At 37.1% G+C, this 26,937-nt stretch overlaps 1 protein-coding gene across 6 annotated transcripts in view; it reads right to left on the bottom strand.

The window, feature by feature from the left end:
- arfgap1 (ADP-ribosylation factor GTPase activating protein 1) overlaps positions 1 to 19,583 on the bottom strand; it is a 34,671-nt gene extending 15,088 nt beyond the window's left edge. For all 6 annotated transcript variants that reach the window (XM_084100336.1, XM_084100338.1, XM_084100339.1 and 3 more), the window contains exons 1-9: positions 19,332 to 19,583; positions 13,953 to 14,017; positions 11,841 to 11,950; positions 10,319 to 10,490; positions 8,242 to 8,342; positions 7,317 to 7,403; positions 3,999 to 4,110; positions 1,264 to 1,320; positions 522 to 554 (exon numbers count right to left, since the gene is read on the bottom strand). In XM_084100336.1, coding sequence (XP_083956462.1) covers positions 522 to 554; positions 1,264 to 1,320; positions 3,999 to 4,110; positions 7,317 to 7,403; positions 8,242 to 8,342; positions 10,319 to 10,490; positions 11,841 to 11,950; positions 13,953 to 14,012 — 732 coding nt within the window. In that variant the 5' untranslated portion in view covers positions 14,013 to 14,017; positions 19,332 to 19,583. The remainder of the gene's footprint in view (positions 1 to 521; positions 555 to 1,263; positions 1,321 to 3,998; positions 4,111 to 7,316; positions 7,404 to 8,241; positions 8,343 to 10,318; positions 10,491 to 11,840; positions 11,951 to 13,952; positions 14,018 to 19,331) is intronic.
- Between the last annotated feature and the right edge of the window lie 7,354 nt (positions 19,584 to 26,937).

Genomic DNA, 26,937 nt, shown 5'->3' with positions numbered 1-26,937 from the left:
GACATGTTTAACTAGACGTGCTTCTCTCTCATTTATTACTATACGTGAGTCAGTCAACTTCCTCTCTGACAGACTCAGAAAACACTACTTTATTAATAATTATTAAAATGTTCAGACAGTTTCTGTTTTTTCTGACACATTCATAACCATTACTTGAGATTTATGTGTGCACTTGATCGCTTCATTTGTAGTTTAAAGGCTCATTATTATGGTTTAGTATTTCTCTGTTATGTAGAATGTTACGTATAATATTCCTTCTCAGCCCTGAGACTGAACCCATGTTCCAGTGCCACTCCCAGGATTTATCTGAGTAATTAAATTAATATCATAAACATGCGACTAGTCAACCAAAGGCTTAAATGAACGGGGGCGGGCCTGGATTAAAGTCTGAAAATGTATATTTTCAAGACGGTCCATATAAACCAGATCAGAAGTGAGATTTTAACATCACTGATCATCTGTGTGTGTGTGTGTGTGTGTGCGTGTGTGTGTTCGTGAGACTCAAACATCATGACACGCACCTTCAGAGTCGCTTGACTGGCCAGTTTTGTGGTCTGTGAAGAAGAGAAGATGAAAATAAAAAAAGGTTTCTTTATAATCACAATCCCACCAGTTATTATACATGAGCAGTTCATTGTAGAGGATCGATCACACACTCTCACACACACACTCTCTCTCACACACTCTCTCTCACACACTCTCTCTCACACACTCTCTCTCACACACTCTCTCTCACACACTCTCTCTCACACACTCTCTCTCACACACTCTCTCTCACACACTCTCTCTCACACACTCTCTCTCACACACTCTCTCTCACACACTCTCTCTCACACACTCTCTCTCACACACTCTCTCTCACACACACTCTCTCTCACACACTCTCTCTCACACACTCTCTCTCACACACTCTCTCTCACACACTCTCTCTCACACACTCTCTCTCACACACTCTCACTCACACACTCTCACTCACACACTCTCACTCACACACACACTCTCACTCACACACACTCTCACTCACACACACTCTCACTCACACACACTCTCACTCACACACTCTCACACTCACACACTCTCTCTCTCACACACTCTCTCTCACACACTCTCTCTCACACACTCTCTCTCACACACTCTCTCTCACACACTCTCTCTCACACACTCTCTCTCACACACTCTCTCTCACACACTCTCTCTCACACACTCTCTCTCACACACTCTCACACTCTCACTCACACACTCTCACACACACGATGTACTTACACTATCTTTAGCGACAGACGCAAACTTGCTGGCTCCGACAGTGAAACTGCTCCAGCCCTGAAACAGAGACGACGTTAATGAGTTATTATAAGAGAGAGTTATTATAACAGAGAGTTATTATACTGGGGTTAAAGCAAAAAAAAAATAAATGGACTAAATGTTTCCTCGGCCAAACCCCATTCCACAGCCTGTCACACACACAGTTTAAGAGCAGTTTCTTCTTCTTGTAATTAGGAGTATAGTGAGTACATGCTTTACCTTCACAAATGAAAAACTCAAAGAACATTTGGATTTAAAGAAAGGTAATTTTGAACTGCATTTCTATTATTATATGAAATTTCAATGTTTTCAATCTAATGCTTTTACAAGACTTAACTCTGTGATGTAGTCATACAAATAATAAACCATGTTCATAACTTTAACACAAGTTTTTATTTCTCAAAAGCCAACAGAGCGTTTGCCACAAAGTGAGCTAATATCACAAACTAAATATAATATAATATCTGTTTTTAACCTAGCCATTATAATACTATAATAATTATAATACCCTGGACATTATAATAATAAAAAGAATGATAATAATAATAAATTCAGTTTTAACCTAAGCATTATAATAAGAAATAACACATGTTCTAACTCAACCTGTTGACACTGAACAGAAGAGGGAAACTAATAGCACCAGCATCAGAACAAAAAGTGAATTTATGGTAGGAATGGGCATTTCAAGCTAAAATAATATTCGAAGATTGCAGGGAATTATTTGATTATTATTCGAAAATCGCACCCCTTCCCCATATGCTCACCGGTAAAACGCGTTCGACTCTACGACATTACATTTCTCTGTAGGCCTACTATACGTGTTGTAGCCATTAAAGAAAACGCATTTAGTTTCATATGCATGTTTAAATAATATGTTATTTTTTTTATTTCATCTATATGAAAAGTGAACAGCATGAGTAAGATAGGATCATTAGATGAGCAATATATCGGGAGACATATGGAGTGGGTCAGACATGATTTTGACCACTTCATTAAGTTTTGTTTTGTAGAAAGCCTTTCTTTAAAGTGAATTTCGTTTTGAATAAATTGTATCTTAATTTTAATCGATGTTTCATCAAACAATTGCCTAGATTTAATAAATTAGAAGCAATTATAGCAGACAATATAATCAGGACATGCAAGGTGCCGGCGCGATCTCTTGCATTGTTAATGAACTTGAGCTCGTCTTATAAATGAACCAAAACTCAGTGTATAGGCCAGGCAACTTTATCTATAGAGAGCTTGAATGTCTACTTTTAGAAAAGAAACCGACTACTCTTATGTAATCCGTATGAAATGTGCATTTCTCTCTATAGGTGCGTTGACTACATTTGGACATTTTTGTGTAATTCTATTTATGTGTGTAATTAGTATTATAAATGTTATGTTCAGACATTCATGATATAAACATATAAACAACATATTCGAATCTCTTTTTAAAATGGAGTGGAATGGATTCAGTGAGCCGGAGTGGATTCAGTGAGCCGGAGTGGATTCAGTGAGCCGGAATGGATTCAGAGAGCCGGAATGGATTCAGAGAGCCGGAATGGATTCAGTGAGCCGGAATGGATCCGGAGAGGAGTGAATTCAGTGAGCCAGAGAGGATTCAGTGAGCCGGAGTGGATTCAGTGAGCAGGAATGGATTCAGTGAGCCGGAATGGATCCGGAGAGGAGTGGATTCAGTGAGCCGGAGTGGATTCAGTGAGCGGGTATGGATTCAGTGAGCGGGAATGGATTCAGTGAGCCGGAGTGGATTCAGTGAGCCGGAATGGATCCGGAGAGGAGTGAATTCAGTGAGCCAGAGAGGATTCAGTGAGCCGGAGTGGATTCAGTGAGCAGGAATGGATTCAGTGAGCCGGAATGGATCCGGAGAGGAGTGGATTCAGTGAGCAGGAATGGATTCAGTGAGCCGGAATGGATCCGGAGAGGAGTGGATTCAGTGAGCCAGAGTGGATTCAGTGAGCCGGAGTGGATTCAGTGAGCAGGAATGGATTCAGTGAGCAGGAATGGATCCAGAGAGGAGTGAATTCAGTGAGCCAGAGTGGATTCAGTGAGCCGGAGTGGATTCAGTGAGCAGGAATGGATTCAGTGAGCCAGAATGGATCCGGAGAGGAGTGGATTCAGTGAGCCAGAGTGGATTCAGTGAGCCGGAGTGGATTCAGTGAGCGGGAATGGATTCAGTGAGCCGGAATGGATTCAGTGAGCAGGAATGGATTCAGTGAGCCGGAATGGATTCAGTGAGCCAGTGAGCCGGAGTGGATTCAGTGAGCAGGAATGGATTCAGTGAGCAGGAATGGATTCAGTGAGCAGGAATGGATTCAGTGGATTACAGAACGCTTAGAGTGCAGAGAGGAACGTGCTTTCGCTCCATTCCAGGCTTTGATCACATCCCCCTCAGCAGGGTGAATACAGCTAATCTTTCCTTAATTTAATTTTCAAACTAATTTATTTCCTATTCAAACAAAAATTTAGACATTTATTACACTATTTGAAAAATTTAAGCCTATTTACGGCCTTAAAATTATGAAGAGTGAATTTAAGACAGGTAGGAACCCTGCAATTGACGGAAATCCCTGTACAATAACAGAGAGTGATTTATAACAGAGTTATTATAACAGATATTGGTTATATAATAGAGTTATTATAACAGAGATTGGTTGTATAACAGAGTTATTATAACAGAGCCGCTGTATTACCGAGTAGAGGGAGGACATGGTGTTATTGAGGAAGTCTTCATCTTTCTTGGGCGGGTTGGGAGTGTTTCCAAAGCCCACATATCGATTCTCCTGCGCGCCGGACGCTCCGGCACTGAAATAATAATACATTATTATTAATACATAATAATTACTGATCACAGATTAGAGCTGCACACATACGGACTGACGGTGTGCTTCTAATACGAGACTGTGAACACTCGTTACATCCAAGCGGCAACCTCCCCGTCTCTCTCTTGAAACCAACACGGAAGTGAGTTAAACTGCAATTCGTTGACTGGCCGCTTGAGGCTGATGTCAAAAGTGAGTCAAATCTGTATCTCCCCCATGTTAAAATGACAAATTTTACAGCAGAAAAAAACGTGTTTACAGCCTGGTGTCTGTATGTGGCTTTGGTCTATACAGCTAATTTTGCCCTTCATGACAACTGTGAATTTGGAAACTGGGGGGTGAATTTTTTTATGACTCCTCCGTTTAGTTGATTAATATTTAAAGTTCTGCATAATTAAGGGTGTGGCCACTTGAGTGACAGGTGGGTTGTCGCTGATGTCAATGCTAGCCGCTTGTCTGTTGTTACTAGCCGTCACTTCACCTCAGCAAATGTTAGCTGCTGAACTTGCCATCTCTGCCGTGTTTTGTGCTTTTTTTCGGGATTATTTCATACAATTGAATACACCCATTAAGTAACTTCGCCCACGGCTTAGGATTGTTGTCGTCGAGTATCGTTCGAGAGAACAACCAGCGCTCTATTTCAGTTGTTTTCCTCTGTGAACATGCACTAATGGATGTCTGACAATTTCGTTGCTTTTTGGAGTTTTCAGATTTAAAAACGACAATAAAGGCTCGTTCGTTCTGCTCTCACGGAACAGATATAGATTATAATATGCTTATGTACCGTCAGATGAAATCATGCAGGCGTCGGCGCTTTCTCCGTCCAAGCAATAAATGCACATCCATGAATGAGCGCGGATTTTCTAGCGCATTTACTTGAACTTCATAGGCAATATATCTATAACCCATTTGAGAGGCGGCCAAAATCAGAATTTAAAATGGACTGAATAAGCTCTCTACGAACTTGACGAGCGATGCCGCGCTGACGGACCATAAGAAAGAGTGACTGACATGTATGCACATAAATCACTGTCACACACACTCTCAGAGTAATATTAAGTTACTGTATTTAAGTATAATATTATACATTTTCAACTAGCAGAATAGTACAGAATCACAATACACAGTCTCACATGTAGCCATGTCTTTTAACTATTATAATATTTCGAAGGGCAAAAACAGGAACTTTTAATTGGCTTTACATCATCAGCTAACTCGATCACGTCGAGCCATAGATATAAACAGTGTTTATATCTATGACGTCGAGCTAGGTGATTTCGGCTCCTCAGCTCCACTCACGCCCTATTTGCATATAGAGAGCCTAAGTCCCTCCCCTCCGCTTCCGGCTCATGGGACCTTACTTCGGAAAAAATATGTATGGTAGTCAATGGCGAGAGACAACTTATCTTTTTATTCCGTCTGAACTGTGCCTTGAATTACACATATGATGTTTGTCAATTTAAAAGGTAATTATGAAAGTCAAGAAAGTCGCAGTTTGTCATAAAACAGAAGAGTAACATTTAGTTTTATGTGAAAATCGCTCAATGAACTACATCTCTCGTCTCGCACTATGTACGTCACAAGATCCGTTGCTCGTATGTGTGCAGTCTGGTACAAAACACTCAGGCATTACGGCGTAACGTTACGATTATAACGTAAGACTATAGAAACAGACAGACGTTAGCTTCAGTAAAGTTAGCTTCATTCATCGAGAGAAAAGGTATGACGTCACACGTGCGCCTTTTGGGTTTGTAGTCTCTGTAATTACGTATTTTCACAGTCTTATACCTCAACAGTTTTACATCAAACTGCGACTTTCTTGACTTTAAAATGTATATTTTAAATTGACAAACATCATATGTGTAATTCAGGGCACAATTCAAACGAGATCAAAATATTTGTTGTCTCTCGCCATTGACTACCATACAATATTTTTCCAAAATAAGGTCCCATGGTGGTCGACCGGAAGGGGAGGGACTTAGGCTCTCTATTTTCTGTTATCCGGGAGTGACGCAAGGCCAAGATGGCGACGGCCGGCTCCGCCCACTTTAGGCTTCAAAAATGCTCTTCAGAAACCTACGTCACGGACACTACGTCCATATTTTTTTACAGTCTATGGTTACATCACTATCTAGTGCTTTCTGTGTACCTGTCTGTCAGCCAGTAAGACGCAAGCGTTTGAGTCATGTGCTGCTTGATTACGGCACAAATCACACTCACTCGAGTCAATATTCAGATCACAATTATTTAACAATAAATCACTGACTTTGGAAACATCATGCATTTATTAAACTTTTAAAACAAATGCCTTTATGAAAATGAATGTAAAAATGTATATGTAAACAAAGATAAATAAATTAGATATAAATATATACACAAACCAGTGTTATTTTAGTTGTATTAATATTTAATAATATTAATATTTTAAATTACCTTTTTTATTTTTTTTAAACATTAGTTTTAGTTTAATTGTCAGTCATTTCGTTATGTGCGTTTGTCATTTTAGCAGTTTTTTTAATTTATTTTAAAATTGCTATTTGGGTTTATTTTTTATTTCAGTTTTCGTCAGTTTTCGTTATCTGTTTCCAGTTAATAATTTTAGTGCTACAATCTCAACTTATTTCAGTTTATTGCCAAGGCAACATTTCTAATGTGTGTTTAGTTTAAGTTTTTCAACTATTATTTATATTTTATTTTGACTTCATTTCAATTAACAGAAATGTTTCTAATAGTTTTAGTTAACGATAATACGTTAATAAAAAATAAGATCAACTATGTTCCAGTGCATATCCACAACTCCTGAAATCTATAGAACATTTATTCAAAACATAAAAATAATACATAAAAATTAGGACCAAGAAGCAGTGCAGTGCTGTAAAGGGAAGCGTTGGATTAATTACGACATTTCCCAAACACACTCAAAGCGCTCAACCAATTACAACACACTGCTCCAGCCGACCAATCAGAGCACAGTGTGCTTTTCAGAAGGAGGGGCTTCATAGAGACAGGAAGTAAACAGAGCGTTACTGACAGACTGGGAAGAGAGGAGCTGCAACAATGGAGAATATATATAATAAACCTGCTCTAGTAGAGACCAAAACACTACATCAAGACTGTTAAAGGTCATAATAGGTCCTCGTTAATCATCTATCAACTGAACAGATTGATCAATGATGGAGTGAAACTCACTTCTGGTAAGAGTTGACATCATCAGACAGCCAGTCCTCGAAGGCTTTATCAGAGTGAGAGTGATTCTGACCCGCAGCAGCACTGGACCTGCAATGACATCATCATCATCATCATCATCATCATCGTCATCATCGATGACATCACTCATCACTGCTTATTCGGACAGCGGCTTCTTCTGTTGCCGCCCAAGGCTGTGTAAACCCCTTCCACCTGACCTCAGATCTACACCCTCAATTGACTGTTTTAAATCTCGATTGAAAACACATTTGTTTTCTATGGCTTTTAAAATTAGCAGTTATCTATGGAAGCTTGTTTCCGCCACTGAATAATAAATAAATAATAATTGCGACTTTTTATCTCACAATTCTGACTTTTATTCTCACAATTGCGAGATATGAAGTCAGAATTGTGAGAAATAAAGTCGCAATTGCGAGATATATAAAGTCGCAATTGCGAGATATATAAAGTCGCAATTGCATGTTATAAAGTCAGAATTGTGAGATATAAACTATTTAGAGGTAAAAAAAAAAAAAAAAAAAAAATTCCCTTAGAATTGGACTTTATCTCACAATTCTGAGAAAAGATGTCAGATGTCAGAGATGTAAACTCGCAATTGTGAGATAAAAAGTCGCAATTATCTTTTAAAATGGTTTATTTTGTGGCGGAAACAAGCTTCCATAGTTATCAAATTTAAAAAGCAGTAATATTTTCTTTTATTATGTGTATGTAGTTTTCTTTTCTTTTCCTCGCTGCTTTCTGTTATTTTTGTTGGTGTTTTTTTATTAATATTGACTTTTGTCTTGTGTTTGTTTTATTATGATTTGTTATAATCATGTGTAGACTGCTTTTACCTGTACAGTCCTCTGGTCTACAGTGTAGTGGCGAGGGCTCTATAACTAAACTAGACTCGACTTGCGTGTCGTACCGGTGTGAAGCGCTCAGGCCACTCTTGGCTTGTGGAGGCGTCCAGTTCCTCGCAGACGAGTCCTCGATGCTCCACTCCTTCCCTTCAGCCAGAGTCACCACCTTTAACACACACACACACACACAACTTCAACTTCACCACAAAGAGTAGAGAATCTCTGGATCCAAAAACAAGTGAAGAAGAGGATCAGTGTAGACATTAGCTGTGTCTGAAATCGCCCCTTAAACCCCCATTCACTCTTCCCTCTCTTCCTCCACTGATAGTCCACTTGAAGTGAATGAAGACGAGCGAGTGAGTTCAGACACTGAGTGCCGCTTTTCCATAGTTTGTGCTTGCGGTTTAATAATCATTTGAAACGTAGCAAACTAGCCGCTCCAGTAGCGATGAACAGATTTATCTTGAACTCTGTCGTGGAAACTATGTATAATTAAACAATTTCAGACTCAATTAAAAAGGAGCGTAAACCTGTGTGATATTACGCTGGATCAGTGTTTGGGAAATGGATGATTGATTCAGTGAGCGCCATCTTCTGGTCAGACGCGACTCTCGCAGTGCATCATGGGTATTCTCCAGCCGATGAGCGTACATCAGATGTACACTCGTTATTGCAGTGCATTGTGGGATTGAATGAGTGCACTATTTAACACGATAGAGGCGACTTCAGACACAGACCAGGAGCGGATAGAAGATGACATGATCATCAAACATTGAACTTCATATAAACTCCCTAACTTTACCAAATGAAATATCGAACCCATTAAGAGGAAACGAGTACAATGACAAAATATTTTGGGAGTTTTGTGAATATGATTAAACATGCTACCGTTGGCTGGCAACTGGTAAACTGGAAAGAGTTAATAATTATGGTATTCAACTGATTAATCAAAGAAAAAAAATAATGGTTAATAATTATTATTATTCCATTATTAATAATAGACTTTCTATTATTGTTTGGAAGATGAATTCTTCAAATAGTGGTAGAAGAGGATGTGGTGCTGGTCCTTCAAGAGTCACTCTCAATCTGTCTGTCTATAAAGCCTATAAAAAAGCAGTCTTCATGTATTTCACAACACTTCAGCTTGTGATTCTTATTAAGTGGGGGTCATTTTTAGGATTCTTTACATAACCCAAGTGTCTGAGACCCTGACACCTTGCTCTTCTGGAGACTTCAGGTACGGTAGGTTGCAGTTCTGGAAAATGGTGGCGCTGGAGACTAAAGGGTTCCTGATGGTCCACACTTAATTCTTCACCTTAATTCTTCATTCTTTTGCAGTTAACGTGTTTTTTCTTCACCACCTGTTTTTGTCTGACCCTGCTGACCCAATGAGCATTTCACTGTCCAATGGTCATGCCTTAACTGCAATCTCTAGTATTGCATTAGTATTGCATTCTTCTCATGGGGATTTAATAATTTTTGACTTTTCAGTCTTAGTTAAATCTCTTTTTTGGCTTATTTTATCTGTAAAAGAAAACGTGCCTAATAATTATGCATACCTGAATATAAGGCGTTTTTTATTTCCAGCCTTCATGAACAATTATATATCACTTATAAATGATTAAATACAAAATTAATAGTAGTTATTAAGATTAATATGGTTTGGAATTGGTAAAATGTGCCTGGAAAAAAAATATGATCAGAAAATCAACGCCTAATAATTCTGCACGCACTGTAGAACAGCCTTCTCTCTGTACCGGTTTAACTTCTTTGCTCGCTGTTTTGCTATTATTCTCGTGCACTGACTCGTTCACTAAGCTGAACAGCCAATCAGAGTTCTCTCTCTCACCGACGGCCCGACGCAGTTTCAACATGTCGAATCGGCCGAAAAATAGCCGGCGAGGACCAATTTCAGCCGACGGTGCAGAACCGTGCGGAACACACTGAGGAAACTGAGTCGGCCGACGCACAAAAACTGCCCGACGGTCGACTAATTTCTTGGTGTTTCCCGGGATTTACACAAATGTAAGCTAACATGATCAAAATACTGGGGTGGAAAGAGTTAATAATTAGGGTTTTCATCTGATTAACAAAAGAAAAGATAATGATTAGCGTCAGTGAATGTTTAGCGGCGCGTCTCACTTTGTCTCTGAAGAGCGCAGCCGCTTTACTGTTGTATTTCTCCTGTAAATTCCAGCCGGGATCATAGTCGTCCTGCAGCTCCAGAAACATGCGGAACTTCCGGTTTCCTCCCATCTTCATCTTCTCCAGCTCGATGTCCTTCCACTTGTCCATCGAGACAGATCGAACAAAGCTATGAGGAGAAACACGGAGCTCACACATGACTGAGATCTTCAGCTACGCTTCAAAAATCTGCATTCGTTTTTGCAATTATTTTTAGTCATATGCTTATAAATCTCAATTGTGCTGCATATGATATGCAAATATTGCTGTTAAAAGTATATTTATCATTATTATATTTATTTACACACACATACATATACATAAAGTACATACATACACACACACACTTATAAAACGGTTAGTTCCAATCCTTGATTCTGATTGGTCAATAGCTGTGTTTTATTCATGATATCACTACACAACACCCCTAGCAACCACTCTTAGCAACGTAAACCTATGTTTGTTCTCATTGATGTTGTTCATTGAAGCTAGTAGAGTATTGTGAGAGATCGAGTGTATCTGCATTTACAGTAGATATAGCATTCTCCTTCAGGTCAGTCCTATATTCATCATAAAAACATCCGTTTGAATGTCCGCTGATATCTTGTCCTTTTAACAGTTAAGGGTTTCCCCGTGCCTATAGTCCTCTGTCAGATGGTCTTCCTTCTCCAAGTTTGAGTCGTACGTCTTCTCTACTGACTGACTCACTCATAAAGACAGTCTTTGTCTCCATCTATTGGCGAAATAATGTATGTAACTTCTGTTGCTGTTTATGGTCAGGGACTATTTTTTCCAGCGGAAGGAAGGCTTTTAGTGATTTTACTTCATGAAAGTTGCATAGAAACGTATTTTTCGGCTTTAATATTCATATTGTGTGGTAACCGTTTTATAAAAGCAATAAGGAACCCGAGGCTAGTGCTGTATCGAGAACAAGTCCCGGCAGACTCCGCTTCACGCCGAGCCGAACAACGCCCTTCAGCCGGGACTTATTCACGATTCAGCACAGCCTCGAGGACCTTATTGAAAATAAGATACATCGGTGTTTTGCCAGATGAGAAGTTTATTTACTATTTTAATTCATTTTACTCTGATTCATTTTATAACTGTATCATTTATCTCTTTTAATTCCTTTTATAAATGTTTTAATTTCCCCTGCTTTTATTTGTGTCTATTTTCTATGCAAAGCTCTATGAATCGCTATAGTGTGATTATTTGTATTCCTCTCCATGTAAAGCACTTTGAATTGCCATAGTGTCTGAAATGTGCAATATAATACATATACTTACATATACATTCCAGTTTACCATTCTCACTTATGTGTAAAATTTGTTATATAGGATAATTACACATAGGATAATTGTTTGTAAAGTGAGAGATTGACTGATTTTGCGCTGAATAGGATTGTATATAATTCCGTTGTTCTCTTTCGTATAATGACATCAATTAAAGATGGTGGAACACCTCAGAATGCGAGTCTGACCTGAGGTGGACGCCGAGGCCTCTGTGTTTCCCAGAACACTCCAGACAGATCCAGATCCCGTACGTCACGCTGACCCACTGCGGGTTAAACGCTCCACACTCGAAACACACCTGACAACACACACACACGGCACGCTTTAAAGGGATAGTTCACCCAAAAATTAAAAATTATCCCATGCTTTACTCGCCCTCAAGTCATCCTAGGTGTATATGACATTCTTCTGTCAGATGAATACAATCAAGAGTTATATTGAAAAATGTCCTGCTCTTCCAAGCTTTATAATGGCAGTGAATGGGTGTTTCTGTTTTGAAGTCCATAAAAATGCATCTATCATCATAAAAGTGCATCTATGCATGTTTTAACATGTTCCTAACCCTAACCCTAACTCTGTCTAGATGGACAGATGCACTTTTATGATGGACAGATGCACTTTTATCATGGATAGATGCACTTTTATCATGGATAGATGCACTTTTATCATGGATAGATGCACTTTTATCATGGATAGATGCACTTTTATCATGGATAGATGCACTTTTATCATGATAGATGCACTTTTATGATGGATAGATGCACTTTTATGATGGATAGATGCGCTTTTATCATGGATAGATGCGCTTTTATCATGGATAGATGCGCTTTTATCATGATAGATGCGCTTTTATCATGATAGATACACTTTTATGATGGATAGATGCACTTTTATGATGAACAGATGCGCTTTTATGATGGATAGATGCACTTTTATCATGGATAGATGCACTTTTATCATGGATAGATGCACTTTTATGATGATAGATGCGCTTTTATCATGATAGATGCACTTTTATGATGGATAGATGCACTTTTATGATGGATAGATGCACTTTAATCATGGATAGATGCACTTTTATGATGAACAGATGCACTTTTATGATGGATAGATGCACTTTTATGATGGATACACTTTTATGATGGATAGATGCACTTTAATCATGGATAGATGCACTTTTATGATGAACAGATGCACTTTTATGATGGATAGATGCACTTTTATGATGGATAGATGCACTTTAATCATGGATAGATGCACTTTAATCATGGATAGATGCACTTTAATCATGGATAGATGCACTTTTATGATGGATACACTTTTATGATGGATAGATGCACTTTAATCATGGATAGATGCACTTTTATGATGAACAGATGCACTTTTATGATGGATAGATGCACTTTTATGATGGATAGATGCACTTTTATCATGGATAGATGCACTTTTATGATGATAGATGCACTTTTATGATGGATACACTTTTATGATGGATAGATGCACTTTAATCATGGATAGATGCACTTTTATGATGAACAGATGCACTTTTATGATGGATAGATGCACTTTTATGATGGATAGATGCACTTTTATGATGGATAGATGCACTTTTATGATGGATAGATGCACTTTTATGATGGATAGATGCACTTTTATGATGGATAGATGCACTTTAATCATGGATAGATGCACTTTAATCATGGATAGATGCACTTTTATGATGATAGATGCACTTTTATGATGGATACACTTTTATGATGGATAGATGCACTTTAATCATGGATAGATGCACTTTTATGATGAACAGATGCACTTTTATGATGGATAGATGCACTTTAATCATGGATAGATGCACTTTAATCATGGATAGATGCACTTTAATCATGGATAGATGCACTTTAATCATGGATAGATGCACTTTTATCATGGATAGATGCACTTTAATCATGGATAGATGCACTTTTATCATGGATAGATGCACTTTAATCATGGATAGATGCACTTTTATGATGGACAGATGCACTTTTATGATGGATAGATGCACTTTTATGATGGATAGATGCACTTTTATGATGATAGATGCACTTTTATGGACTTCAAAACAGAAACACCCATTTACTGCCATTATAAAGCTTGGAAGAGCCAGGACATTTTTTAATATAACTCTGATTGTATTCGTCTGAAAGAACAATGTCATTTACACCTAGGATGACTTGAGGGCGAGTAAATCATGGGCTAGTTTTCATTTGCCAAGTTTCATTTTCATTTTCATTTTCATTCACATGCTGACAGACACTCACATTGTTCTCGTCTTCGGTCCGCACCTCCTTCAGCACTCGTTTGGTTCTGGGACTGGCCATTTGCCCTGAAACACACAGTGACATCATGACTTCAGCTCCAGTTCAACTCTCAGATTACAGGCTGATATCATGCATTCAACATGTATTTGGGCTACTTTACAAATGTTTAAAGATCTTATTGTTTGATCCTTATCCCAGAAAATAGAAAGTCGCACTTTATTTATATCAGGTGTTTTTATCTTCTACTGTCAAGTCAAGTCACCTTCATTTATCTAGCGCTTTTAACCATATATGTTTCAAAGCAGCTTTACAGTGATAATAAGAAAATCAGGTTGAATATACACTACCGTTCAAAAGTTTGGGGTCAGGAAGATTTGTAATGTTTTTAAAAGAAGTCTCTTCTGCTCACCAAGGCTGCATTTACTTGATTAAAAATACAAACAAAAACAGTAATATTGTGAAATATTATTCCAATTTAAAATGACTGTTTTCTATGTGAATATACAGTAAAGTGTAATTTATTCCTGTGATCAAAGCTGAATTTTCAGCATCATTACTCCAGTCTTCAGTGTCACATGATCCTTCAGAAATCATTCTAATATGATGATTTGATGATCAAGAAACATTTATGATTATTATCAACGTTGAAAACAGTTTTTTACATTTTTATTTCATGATGCTATGATGAATAGAAAGTTCAAAAGAACAGCATTTATCTGAAAGAGAAGCTTTTGTAACATTAAACACTACCGTTCAAAAGTTTGGGGTCAGTAAGAATTTTAATTTTATTTTTGGGGGAAAGAAATAATATAAATCAATACTTTTATTCATCAAGGATGAGTTAAACTGATCAAAAGTTACAGTAAAGACATTTATAATGTTAGAAAATATTCTATTTTAAATAAATGCTGTTCTTTTGAACTTTCTATTCATCAAAGAATTTTGAAAAAAAATTGTCCACAACTGTTTTCAACATTGATAATAATCATAAATGTTTCTTGATCATCAAATCATCATATTAGCATTATTTCTGAAGGATCATGTGACACTGAAGACTGGAGTAATGATGCTGAAAATTCAGCTTTGATCACAGGAATAAATTACAGTTTAAAATATATTAAAATAGAAAATAGTAATTTTAAATTGTCATAATATTTCACAATATTACTGTTTTTTTTTATTGTTTTTTATCAAACTAGTGCAAAATGCCCGTGCAAAATCAGTTTTTGTGTGTGTTTTTAGTAATTGTTGGTTTGGTGCCCGTGAAAGAGACTGTGAACGCATTGAATTCAGGGAGCAGGCTAGGTTACTACAAATGATGGCTGTGAATAAACTATAATATTCAGAAGTAAACAGTGTAGCTGACTGAGTGTTTATGTCAGAATGTTTATTTTTAAACCACAACCTTCTAAGTGCTTCTTTTACCGATATATTTAAGAAAACGCTATGCTTGAGCAAACAGTTTGTGAATAGGCTACTACAAATGATGCCCGTGAAAGAGACTGTGAACACATTGAATAGGATATGTTTAGTTGGTGAATAGCATAGGCTACTATTACACAGCAGCGATAACGTTAAGCGCACCAGAATTAAATATAATATTCAGAAGTAAACAGCACAGCTGACTTACAGATTCAGTTAACATCCACAAATGAATATGAATTACATTCACAATGAATTACATCCACATCCGTCGATCCAGGGAGCAGTGCAAAGTGCCCGTGCAAAATCAGTTTTTGTGTGTGTTTTTAGTAATTGTTGGTTTCTTGGTAAAGAAAACTATAATATTCAGAAGGAACCAAACTATAATATTCAGAAGTAAACAGTGTAGCTGACAGTGTTTATGTCAGAATGTTCATTTTTAAACCACAACCTTCTAAAAATGATATATTTAACGATATCTTTTGCATTTCTCATCCAAACAACGTCAAACTCGGCACTGCACTTACTCGTGCCTGTAGCGAGACACCTGTCGAATTTGAAATCCATCGGACTAACGGTTCGAGAGATATGCAGTTAACAGACACACACACAGACACACATACAGACAGACACACAGACAGACACACAGACAGACACACAGACAGACACACAGACAGACACACAGACAGACACACACACAGACACACAGACAGACACACACACAGACACACAGACAGACACACAGACAGACACACACACACAGACAGACACACAGACAGACAGACACACAGACAGACAGACACACACAGACAGACACACACAGACAGACACACACAGACAGACACACACAGACAGACACACACAGACAGACACACACACAGACACACACACAGACACACACACAGACACACACACAGACAGACACACACACAGACAGACAGACACACAGACAGACAGACACACAGACAGACACACAGACAGACACACAGACAGACACACAGACAGACACACAGACAGACACACACACAGACAGACACACACACAGACACACAGACAGACACACAGACAGACACACAGACAGACAGACACACAGACAGACAGACACACACAGACAGACACACACAGACAGACACACACAGACAGACACACACAGACAGACACACACAGACAGACACACACACAGACACACACACAGACACACACACAGACACACACACAGACAGACAGACAGACAGACACACAGACAGACACACAGACAGACACACAGACAGACACACAGACAGACAGACACACAGACAGACACACACACAGAAGGACACACACACAGACACACAGACAGACACACAGACAGACACACAGACAGACACACAGACAGACACACAGACGTTTCTGTAATTTATAGATAGATAAATGCAGCCTTGGTGAGAAGAAGAGACTTCTTTTAAAAACATTAAAAAATCTTACTGACCCCAAACTTTTGAACGGTAGTGTACTTGGTTTCGGTTGATGTTTTTTTGCAAAACTCTGGTGCTGCTTCAGGCCTTTATCACAGTCCGCGTCTCACACTTTGCTCCGATTAATAGCGTAAAGGAATTTCCGCCTGCATTATTGTCAATGGATGTTTTGAGAAGAAAATTATCCTAATTTAGTTTCACTTAACACTTAACGTAAGTCTAAATAAACAGTTTTAAATACTGACATGACACCCTACCATGTATGCCATCTTTCATTCTAATGTGTAACGTTATCAGAGACGCGAACGTCAGCGCTGAGATTAACCAGCAGCTCAAGTTACTGCCAGAGGAATGATTTCATTTGATTTTTAATGTTATTTTGTTTATTTTTGCATTATATTACCATCTATTATTGTCTACAGTATCACTGCACTCAAACAAGGATGATACGGTTACGATGATCAAACCAGTTATTTCTGAATAATCGTCTATGGGCTGGAAATATTCCTTTATTTAAACAACTTCAATCTGATGATAGCACCGTAATGTAAGTGCATTAAAAAAAGCGAACATATGCTTTTCTGTAGGGTTTGATTGTTAAACTTTGTGACTAACCGAGTCACCAATATTATTATTTATAATTGGTATTATTCTTATCTCTATTATTCCTACTGTAGTCCCTTTATCTATCTATTTATAATTTTGAACATGTTTATGCATGTATGTTATCATTTATACATATATAAATATAAATATATCTTTTTTTTTTTTTTTTGTAGTTTATTTGAAACCAAACCCGTGTCACAATATTTTGAATATTTTCTGTTAAGGTATTTCTATTTCCCTTGGGAAGACACGTTGTACATTGATCATGTTAACACGGAATAAACATGTCAAAAATTTAAAATTTTTAAAAAAAAATAAAGTGTGACCTTGTGCTGAAAAAAAAAAAAAAAAAAAAAAAAAGCGAACATTATTACAATACGTTTCCCCCAAACTTGAATTTAATCCACACAACATAGACTTAAGTCGTAATTAATATTTTAAGATTTGTCTAATTCTAATGCTCTTTTAATGTTGTTTGTAGTTCATTGTAGTCTTGAGTTTCTTCCGGGAACAAACACGTCACAATATTCCTCATTATAATAATTAATACGCAGAATAAAGGGGCGGGGCCTGGTTGAGTTAGTTAGTAGTGTGTTAAACTGGCGGTTATGGTAAGGGGCGGGACATTTCCTAAACACACTCGAAGCGCTCAACCAATCACAACACACTGCTCCAGCCGACCAATCAGAGCACAGTGTGCTTTTCAGAAGGAGGGGCTTCATAGAGACAGGAACTAAACAGAGCGTTACTGACAGACTGGGAAGAGAGGAGCCGCAACAATGGAGAATATGGGGAAAATAATCAACATTCAAGCAGGAAAACCTGTTCTAGTAGAGCCGGAAACAACATCAAGACCTAATATGGCCTCCTTATAGGTGTAAGGGATGAATCAACAGTGTATTTATAGATGTAGGTGCAGAAATGAATTACATTTATAATTACATGAAGGTATTTTTAAATACAAGTACAATGTTAAAACATGTATGTACACAGTAAGTGTTAGTACGTGGTATTTAAAGACACTTAAAGGGAAAGATCACCCAAAAATTAAACTTCTGTCATTAATTAGTCATGTCATTCCAAACCCATAAGACCTTCGTTTGTCTTCGAAACACAAATGAAGATACTTTTAATGAAGTCTGAGAGATTTCTGAACACTCACATCTCTTCATAAAATTGATGTTAAACCACTGGAGTCACATGGATTACTTTATGATGTCTTTACTACCTTTCTGGGGGTTGAAAGCGTGGTAGTTGCGTAGACTATCAATGGAGGAACAGAAATATCTCCGATTTCATCCAAAAAGATCTTCATTTGTGTTCTGAAGATGAGCGAAGGTCTTACGGGTTTGGAACGGCATGAGGGAGAGTAATTAATGACAGACTTTTAATTTTTAGGTGAACTGTCCCTTTAAGAATGTTAATTCCGCCACTAAGTTTTACTAATCGGTTTCTTTGAGCTGTGCTGGTAATGTTATGGTGTATGTGTATGAGTTTAATAAACACTTTTCACATTCTCTCTGGTTTATTTTCTAAAGCGACCACAGTTGAGGAAAACAATACATTCTTCTTCAGAGATGTTATATCACAGAAATACTGTGACTGTACTGAATGAACACATTCACCACGGTATATACATGTTACTACAAGCCACTTAAAAAACGACAGTTGTCTTGTTGAGTGTGTGTTTGTAACGAGTGTTACAGCTGTGATTGTCGTTCACTGTGATCATAACGTTAACATTAATCAGAGAAGTGATAGTGATGGTGATGGTGATGATGATGATGATTTTATTGAGGAACTGGTCAATCTCGACTATGATCATCAGATGAAACTGAGACTGATGACAATCTGAGTGATGATCACACCGATCGTGATGTTATTGTGATGATTTTACCTGCTGGGTTTGTCTTCAGCTCTGAAGATGATGATGATGATGAAGATGATTTCTCTAAGTAGATCTCATTTACTCATGAACTGTCACGTGAAGCGATGTCCATCCGACACGAAGAGCTTCGATCACCCGCTGATCTGTGGTATTTAACGCGTTTAATCACCGGTTTATCCGACTCGCCTGACCATTGATCACTGTTGCGCTGGCAGACAGCGGCATTCTGGGACATCCGCGCTACGTCACGCCTGCGTCATCGGCGTGGTGACGTCTCGAATCGTGACGCGAGCGTGCGTGCGCGCGCCCCCTGGCGGAAGAGAAGCGGCGCAGTCTCCTTCTTTTGTTGTTATTTTGTTTTCTTATTAAGTCAGAAACCATTTTTCATGTTTTGCTTGCTGAGGAACAGCATTACTTTGGGACTATGTCTAACTCATGTAGGCTTCCCCTGTCTTGTACCTTTTTTTGTCCTTTTCTCTTATTTGCTTCCTGTTTTGTTTATATCCTCCTGGGACCTAGGAATAGACTTTTGTCCACTGTAGAGGACATTATATTTTAGTGAATTCCTCTGTCACTAGACATGTCACACCTGGGTGTCCTGTAAAGAGCACATTCATTCAGGGATTTTCCGAGACACCAAATGTTTGGAGGTTTCACCATGAAAACAACTTCTCCTTGGTCTTTAAAAATGCCTGACATTAATTTAGTGATCAAATATGATATTTATATATGATAATATATTGTAATTATAATTTAAATCGGACTACTTTTCAAACTGTATTTCACAAACCAACATCTCAGGAAAACGTTATGGGGTTTCAAATCAAAAAATGACTTTCTGTTCCTGAACAGGGCATTGATTTCATACATGTCCACTGTAGAGACATCAGGACTTAAATCATGTTTATCAGGCATTTTGGGAGACAGAACAAGTGAATAAGGAAATAAATTATACATCAATATGCCTTTGAAATATTAGATATTATTATTAAAATGTTGGTAATTATCACTCCAATTGTTACACTTCTTTTATCATTAAATGTTGCTCAAGAACACATTAATGTGCACATTAGATACAGTGTAGCCTATAGATACATTGCATTGAATGGGAATATTAATTTATGGCCATTTTACCCACATATTGCATATGAAGTAAAATGGTGTATCAATTCATTCCGATATATCTTTCATAAGTTGAGAATCATCTTTATACAAATTTTGGTTAAAAAAAATCCTGAAACCCCAAAATCTATTGTTACATGAAAACAAAAATCCCATTGTTTTTGCCTATACATATAATTTCATGTCATTTTATTTTTTAAACAACTTAGTCCTGGTGTCCCCTACAGAGGACATAGCATGACATATGAATAAAATATCATTTTTACCATTTGTTTCTTATGCTCTAAACAATGTGATGACATGAAGAAAAAGAAAAGAAAAAAAGATATATTATGTTATCGGTAAAAAAAAAAAAAAATACAAAAAAAAAAGTAGAAGTGGAGAAGCGAGTCAGACGAGAATGGGGCGGGGCTACACGTGTCGCTCCGCCCACAACTAGTCTCATTGGCCAAGAAATGACGTCAATGCTTTGAATGCATTTAGTTTTAGTTTGCAACTTTGATTAAAAAAAAAAATGACAAAAAAAGTTTACAGCTTTGAATGATGTCAAATCTTGTGGGCATTTAGAACTATAAATCGATATGTTAACGAATAATGTTTGTTTACAACTTAGTTGTTTATTTCTGGCTGTTTTTTTATCTTTATAATAAACAAATCATGATAATTGACATCTTGATTTACAATTAATCTTGGGGCCGTAAAAACGCGTGGAAAGCAGTGAAATAAATAAATAATTAAGAATAAACTAAATAAATTTGATCAAAATAATGTTTTTAAATTAAGATAAATAAATAACATTTTATTTAAACAAAAGTGAGGATGTGATCCCGATAACCAGAACTATTGTTACTGAAAACATAAAAACATGAAACATAATAACAGCATTCAATCTTCGTCCTTCAGTTCCTCAGCTAAAATGAAATGAAAACCGCCAGTAGGTGGCAGCAAATCTTAACGAGTTACTCATTGAATCATTCAGTCAATCGATTCGTTCAAAACGGCTGATTCATTCAGAGACAAAGCAGAAGTGAGTGAGAGAGTCGAGGAGTCATTCATTAGAACGATTCGTTCAAAAAGGATTCGTTCAGTAGGCCGAACAAAACTGAAACTGTGTTGCTCATTACTTATTATTATGTATTACTCATTACTTATTATTGTTGCTTATTACGAGTGAGTAATGTAAAGTTGTTTACTGTGATTTTTACCCTGTTTGGAGGTTCAATTTTCAAGTAAAAGGGAAACAAGTGGGTCTTTGTAAATTGAGCCTTTATTCATTTTTTTATAGGCTATTTCGAGCGTTTTAGCTCTTTGATTTTTAGCTGAAGCATTTCCAGCTCTGCTCGCGCACGATCATGGGCCTCGTCGTCCTGGAGAGAAAGATGAAAAGGGGGTTACCAATGATATCAAAGTTTACACATTATCCATTCATATCTCTGGAGTTATATGTACTTGCGCCTCCTCAAGCCTCCGTTTGGCCTTTTCTTCCTTGTTTTTTTGCTTCTCCTCTTCTAAAACTTTCAGCTCCATCTTCATCTCCTGACGACAGATCACACAAGCATTACAGTCGTTTAAACTGGAACAGCTCAACCTCAAATGTGATTTTTTTAATTCTTCATACAATCACCTTTATCTGAATATCCAGTTCTTTCATATTCTTCTTAAATCTGTATGTTGCTTTCCTCATACGCTCACTCAAATCCTTCTAAAATATGAAAATATGAACAATCTCTGAGTTCTGGGATACTTTTCTCCAAGTAGCACATTAGGAGTTTAAACACATTTAGGAGCGCATTAAAAACTTTAGGGGTGCAATGCAATTTTTTCAAATGTGTTTTTATCTTAATAAGGGGATATAAAGAGACATTATGAGAATAGTAGGCTAAGGTTTTTAAATATTTCTGCTTCAAACTGTTTTTAATAATTATGTAATAGCTAATTGATAGTCCTACTTTAGTTTAAGCTTTATAAGGCCTATAGACATGTGACGGTATCAAGCTTTTATTGTGGTACGATCTCAGAAAAAGGTACAAAAGCTGTCACTGCAGCGGTAGACAGGTAAAAGGTGCACATTTGTACCTAAAGAGTGCATATTAGTACCTCATAGGTACATATTGGTATCAAAAGTGTACATTTTACAACCTGAATGGACAATACACAACATTTTTTATAAAGTAAGTAAATGCTTAAAACAGATTAAAGTGCCAAAGAACTATAAAGAACAATAGGTAAGTTAACACTTTACAATAAGGTCCCATTAGTTACGGTTAGTTAATGAATTAAGTAGGCTAATATTAACTAACAATGAGCAATAGCTACATTTTATACAGTAGTTATTCTTTGTTAATGAATGTTAATTAATAAATTAATAAAAATACATCATCTCACGATTAGTTCATGTTAGCCGACAAACAGCGCCATCTGCTGTCAGAGAGAGAAAGTGCATCTTCATTCAGCGCGTCTCACTCGTTCAGTGTTATTTATTTAATTAAATAATCGCATTTTAAAGTTTAATAATCATATTAGGCTCTATCTGGGGTTTATCTACACTTCAACGACTTCTGTGAATCTCTGAAACCGAGTCTCAGCGGCCATAACGAACGACGGTAACGTTACATTAATGCTTACAACAAAAACATGGTTTGTGCTGTTATAAGTTATTAATTTGTTTGTTCTGAGAATTGACATTATTTCTTCTCCCCCTCCCTGGAATTGCTACATAACTTGTAATATTCTAAAACAACATTCGGACGCAATAAATACTACAATAAGTAAATTTTAAAGATGACATTCTATGCATTTGTCGTGTGTAGGCCTACTAAAGTCTGTCACTCATCATTAGAGCATTACAACACATTACAATTCTGACAAAAGTGTGTCTGATGTGTTTGTGTTCAGCGATTAGGATATCAAGCTTACAAAATGTTTATCATAAACTAGCGCTAATACTTAGTTAAAATGTAAGGCCAGAAACCGCTACTGATACTTACATTTCCAGTCGTGTTTCCCCGATCTGAACTCATTTTTTCTCCTGCTCTGTTAAACTGTTGAACTTTATAAATGTCTTTTTCTACTGTAAAATCTTTCTGCTGCTCGTGATTTAAACATTTTAAAAATGCCAAAACAATATCGGTCACTTGATATGATTTAAATAATGTTGTTGTGTGAATATTTGTATTATTTTACATTAAACATTGTAATAGCATTAAGAGCATTATATGTGACAGGTCTTTTGGAGAACTGTAGAAAGCACAGTCAGGTTTATATAATACATTTACATTTTTTAATGGCAAAATTCCATGTCCACAAATGTACATTTTCCTGTAAAATGTATTTCGACTCAATTCGATTGTCTATGAAGCAAAAAGCAGTTAAAACTTTGAAAATGTACAAATGTTACAATGTCTTTATGTAGATCTACATTAGTGTGCAATGTAGTGTACACTTATAGTGTGCAACTCTCCCCTCTAGTGTGCAATGTAGTGTACACTAATAGTGCAACTCTCCCCTCTAGTGTGCAATGTAGTGTACACTAATAGTGCAACTCTCCCCTCTATAGTGCAACTCTCCCCTCTAGTGTGCAATGTAGTGTACACTAATAGTGCAACTCTCCCCTCTAGTGTGCAATGTAGTGTACACTAATAGTGCAACTCTCCCCTCTAGTGTGCAATGTAGTGTACACTAATAGTGCAACTCTCCCCTCTATAGTGCAACTCTCCCCTCTAGTGTGCAATGTAGTGTACACTTATAGTGTGCAACTCTCCCCTCTAGTGTGCAATGTAGTGTACACTAATAGTGCAACTCTCCCCTCTAGTGTGCAATGTAGTGTACACTAATAGTGCAACTCTCCCCTCTATAGTGCAACTCTCCCCTCTAGTGTGCAATGTAGTGTACACTAATAGTGCAACTCTCCCCTCTAGTGTGCAATGTAGTGTACACTAATAGTGTGCAACTCTGACTTACATTTGTTGTATTTTCTTGTATACTGTAGTATTTGTAACATACTCTTCTTTTTTGTTAATTAAAAAACAAAAAACACTGCGTTTACGCCCGTTCCTTCGAAACGACAACACTTGATGATGACAAACCCAGCTGTTTACAAGTTGAAATCTCATAATTATGGTAATTTCAACATGTCGTGAACAAAGTTAATTTAATTTGAAAGCTCTGTCATCACTAGATCTGATTTTAGAGCATGAAGAATAATTAATAAAAAACACACATCTCTCTATAAATTACAGGAACGTCTGTCTGTCTGTCTGTCTGTCTGTCTGTCTGTGTGTGTGTGTGTGTGTGTGTCTTTTATTCGCATATCTCTCGAACCGTTAGTCCGATGGATTTCAAACTTGACAGGTGTCTCGCTACGGGCACGAGTAAGTGCAGTGCCGAGTTTGACGTTGTATAGATTAGAAATGCAAAAGATATCGTTAAAAATATCAATAAAAGAAGCACTTAGAAGGTTGTGGTTTAAAAATAAACATTCTGACATAAACACTCAGTCAGCTACACTGTTTACTTCTGAATATTATAGTTTATTCACAGCCATCATTTGTAGTAACCTAGCCTGCTCCCTGAATTCAATGCGTTCACAGTCTCTTTCACGGGCACCAAACCAACAATTACTAAAAACACACAACCCAAAACCCCCAAATCATTCTTGTCGGTTATTGGCTGGAACACTGTTATGTTTCATTATTAATCATAATTATTATTAATAATAAAAGGTATATTTTGGGCGTAGGTTTGATTTTGAAATTGGTGGGGACGGGGACATCCCCTGAAGCTGAACTGCATCTGTCATTAAAGGGACAGTTCACCCAAAAATGAAAATTCTGTCATCATTTACTCTCCCTCAAGTTGTTTTAAACCTGTATGAATTTCTTTCTTCTTCTGAACACAAAAGAAGATATTTTGAAGAATGTCGGTAACCAGTTTTTTTCATTTAAAAGTGAACTTACAGAAATGACCTGTTGGCATATTTGTTTCACATCAATAATTTCCAGTTTGTCCTGTTGGACATGGCACACAGCAATACTGTTAAGTGTCACTTGTGCCATTGTTCTGAGCCGTGTTTTCAGTGTAAGAGACCTCTCATTTCAACAAGACCAAGCAATGTTGTGTTTTTATGTTTTATGGGGACTTTTTACAGCCATAATGATTTTATACTGTACAAACGGTATATTATATCCCCCTACACTAACCCTGCCTATCACAGAAAACTTTCTGCATTTTTACATTTTCAGCTGTTTTCCAAAAATAAATAAATAAATAAATCCCCACAAGGACAAGTAGTTCGGATATTCCCATCTTTGTGGTGATTTTTTTGGCCCTATAAATGTTACACACACACACACACACACACACACACTTAAGCATACACAATCTCTCTCTCTCTCTCTCTCTCTCTCTCTCTCTCTCTCTCTCTCTCTCGTCAAACTACTAGGTTTCCTTCGGAGGAGCATTGCCGCTGTTGGAAACTTTATTCCTTCATCGAAGCAAGACCAGGAGACTTGAGATGGATCTAGCAGAAGAGATTTATTCTTCCGAGTCTGTAGTTCATCAAGTCTCACTCAAACATTATACATTGTAGGTTATATACCTTCCAAGGGGGAGGGACTTTTGGCTTGCTCAAGAGAAACAGGTCCAATCAGCATAACACACTATCATTCAAATTGCATAGACGAATCATTCGTGTGCTAATCCCATCAGTCTGAGTGAAACTGGGACTCCAAGAGCCATAAAGACAATGAGGAGAAAACAGGAATTGCAACTTTGCTGAGCAGAATCATTATCTTAACCTTAAAAGCTAAATACAATATTCTTTACCGTGATGTTATGTATGGAAGCATATTTGAAATAGATTCTTAAAATGTGTTATTCTTCACCGCTTCACACCAGAGCCTCTCACAAGTTAGATAGAAAAAACAAAGCCAATCAGTTTAGCGATGTGTGTTAATCAGGACTCAGATATATATTAACCGTTTGTAGGCTACCATCAATTGCGCATTTTTCTCAGAACGCTCAGATTTTAATCTAAATAAGATGTTTCCTGATTAAATAAAACAAGCCTAATACATAAAAACCACAAGACACAACCGGACAACAGTGGTTATACATAAATATATTTTAAGTTTTGATCGAAATTATTGCTAGGGACATATCAGTGTCACTGGATATTGGTAGGGACACGTCCCTACTAAATTCTACACCCCACAGAATTATGTATATATTAATAATGTTAATAATAATAATAAAGCTAAAAAAAGTATGTATACTATAAAATTACACAACATTATATATAAAATACTGCCATTATTATGTAAACTAAAACAAATACATATATAATATAACATCATACATGAAATATAATAATAGGCTACATATACAAGATACATTTTTATAACATTATATACGAATATATATTTGATTATTATTACACTCCCGTAATGACCAAAAAGAGCGATAGAAGCTTTTAATCTGTATGACGATTTCCCAT

Source organism: Abramis brama, assembly GCF_963993115.1.
Source record: "Abramis brama genome assembly, chromosome: 23".
Lineage (NCBI taxonomy): Eukaryota > Metazoa > Chordata > Actinopteri > Cypriniformes > Leuciscidae > Abramis > Abramis brama.
This window is presented reverse-complemented; position numbering and strand designations above follow the sequence as displayed.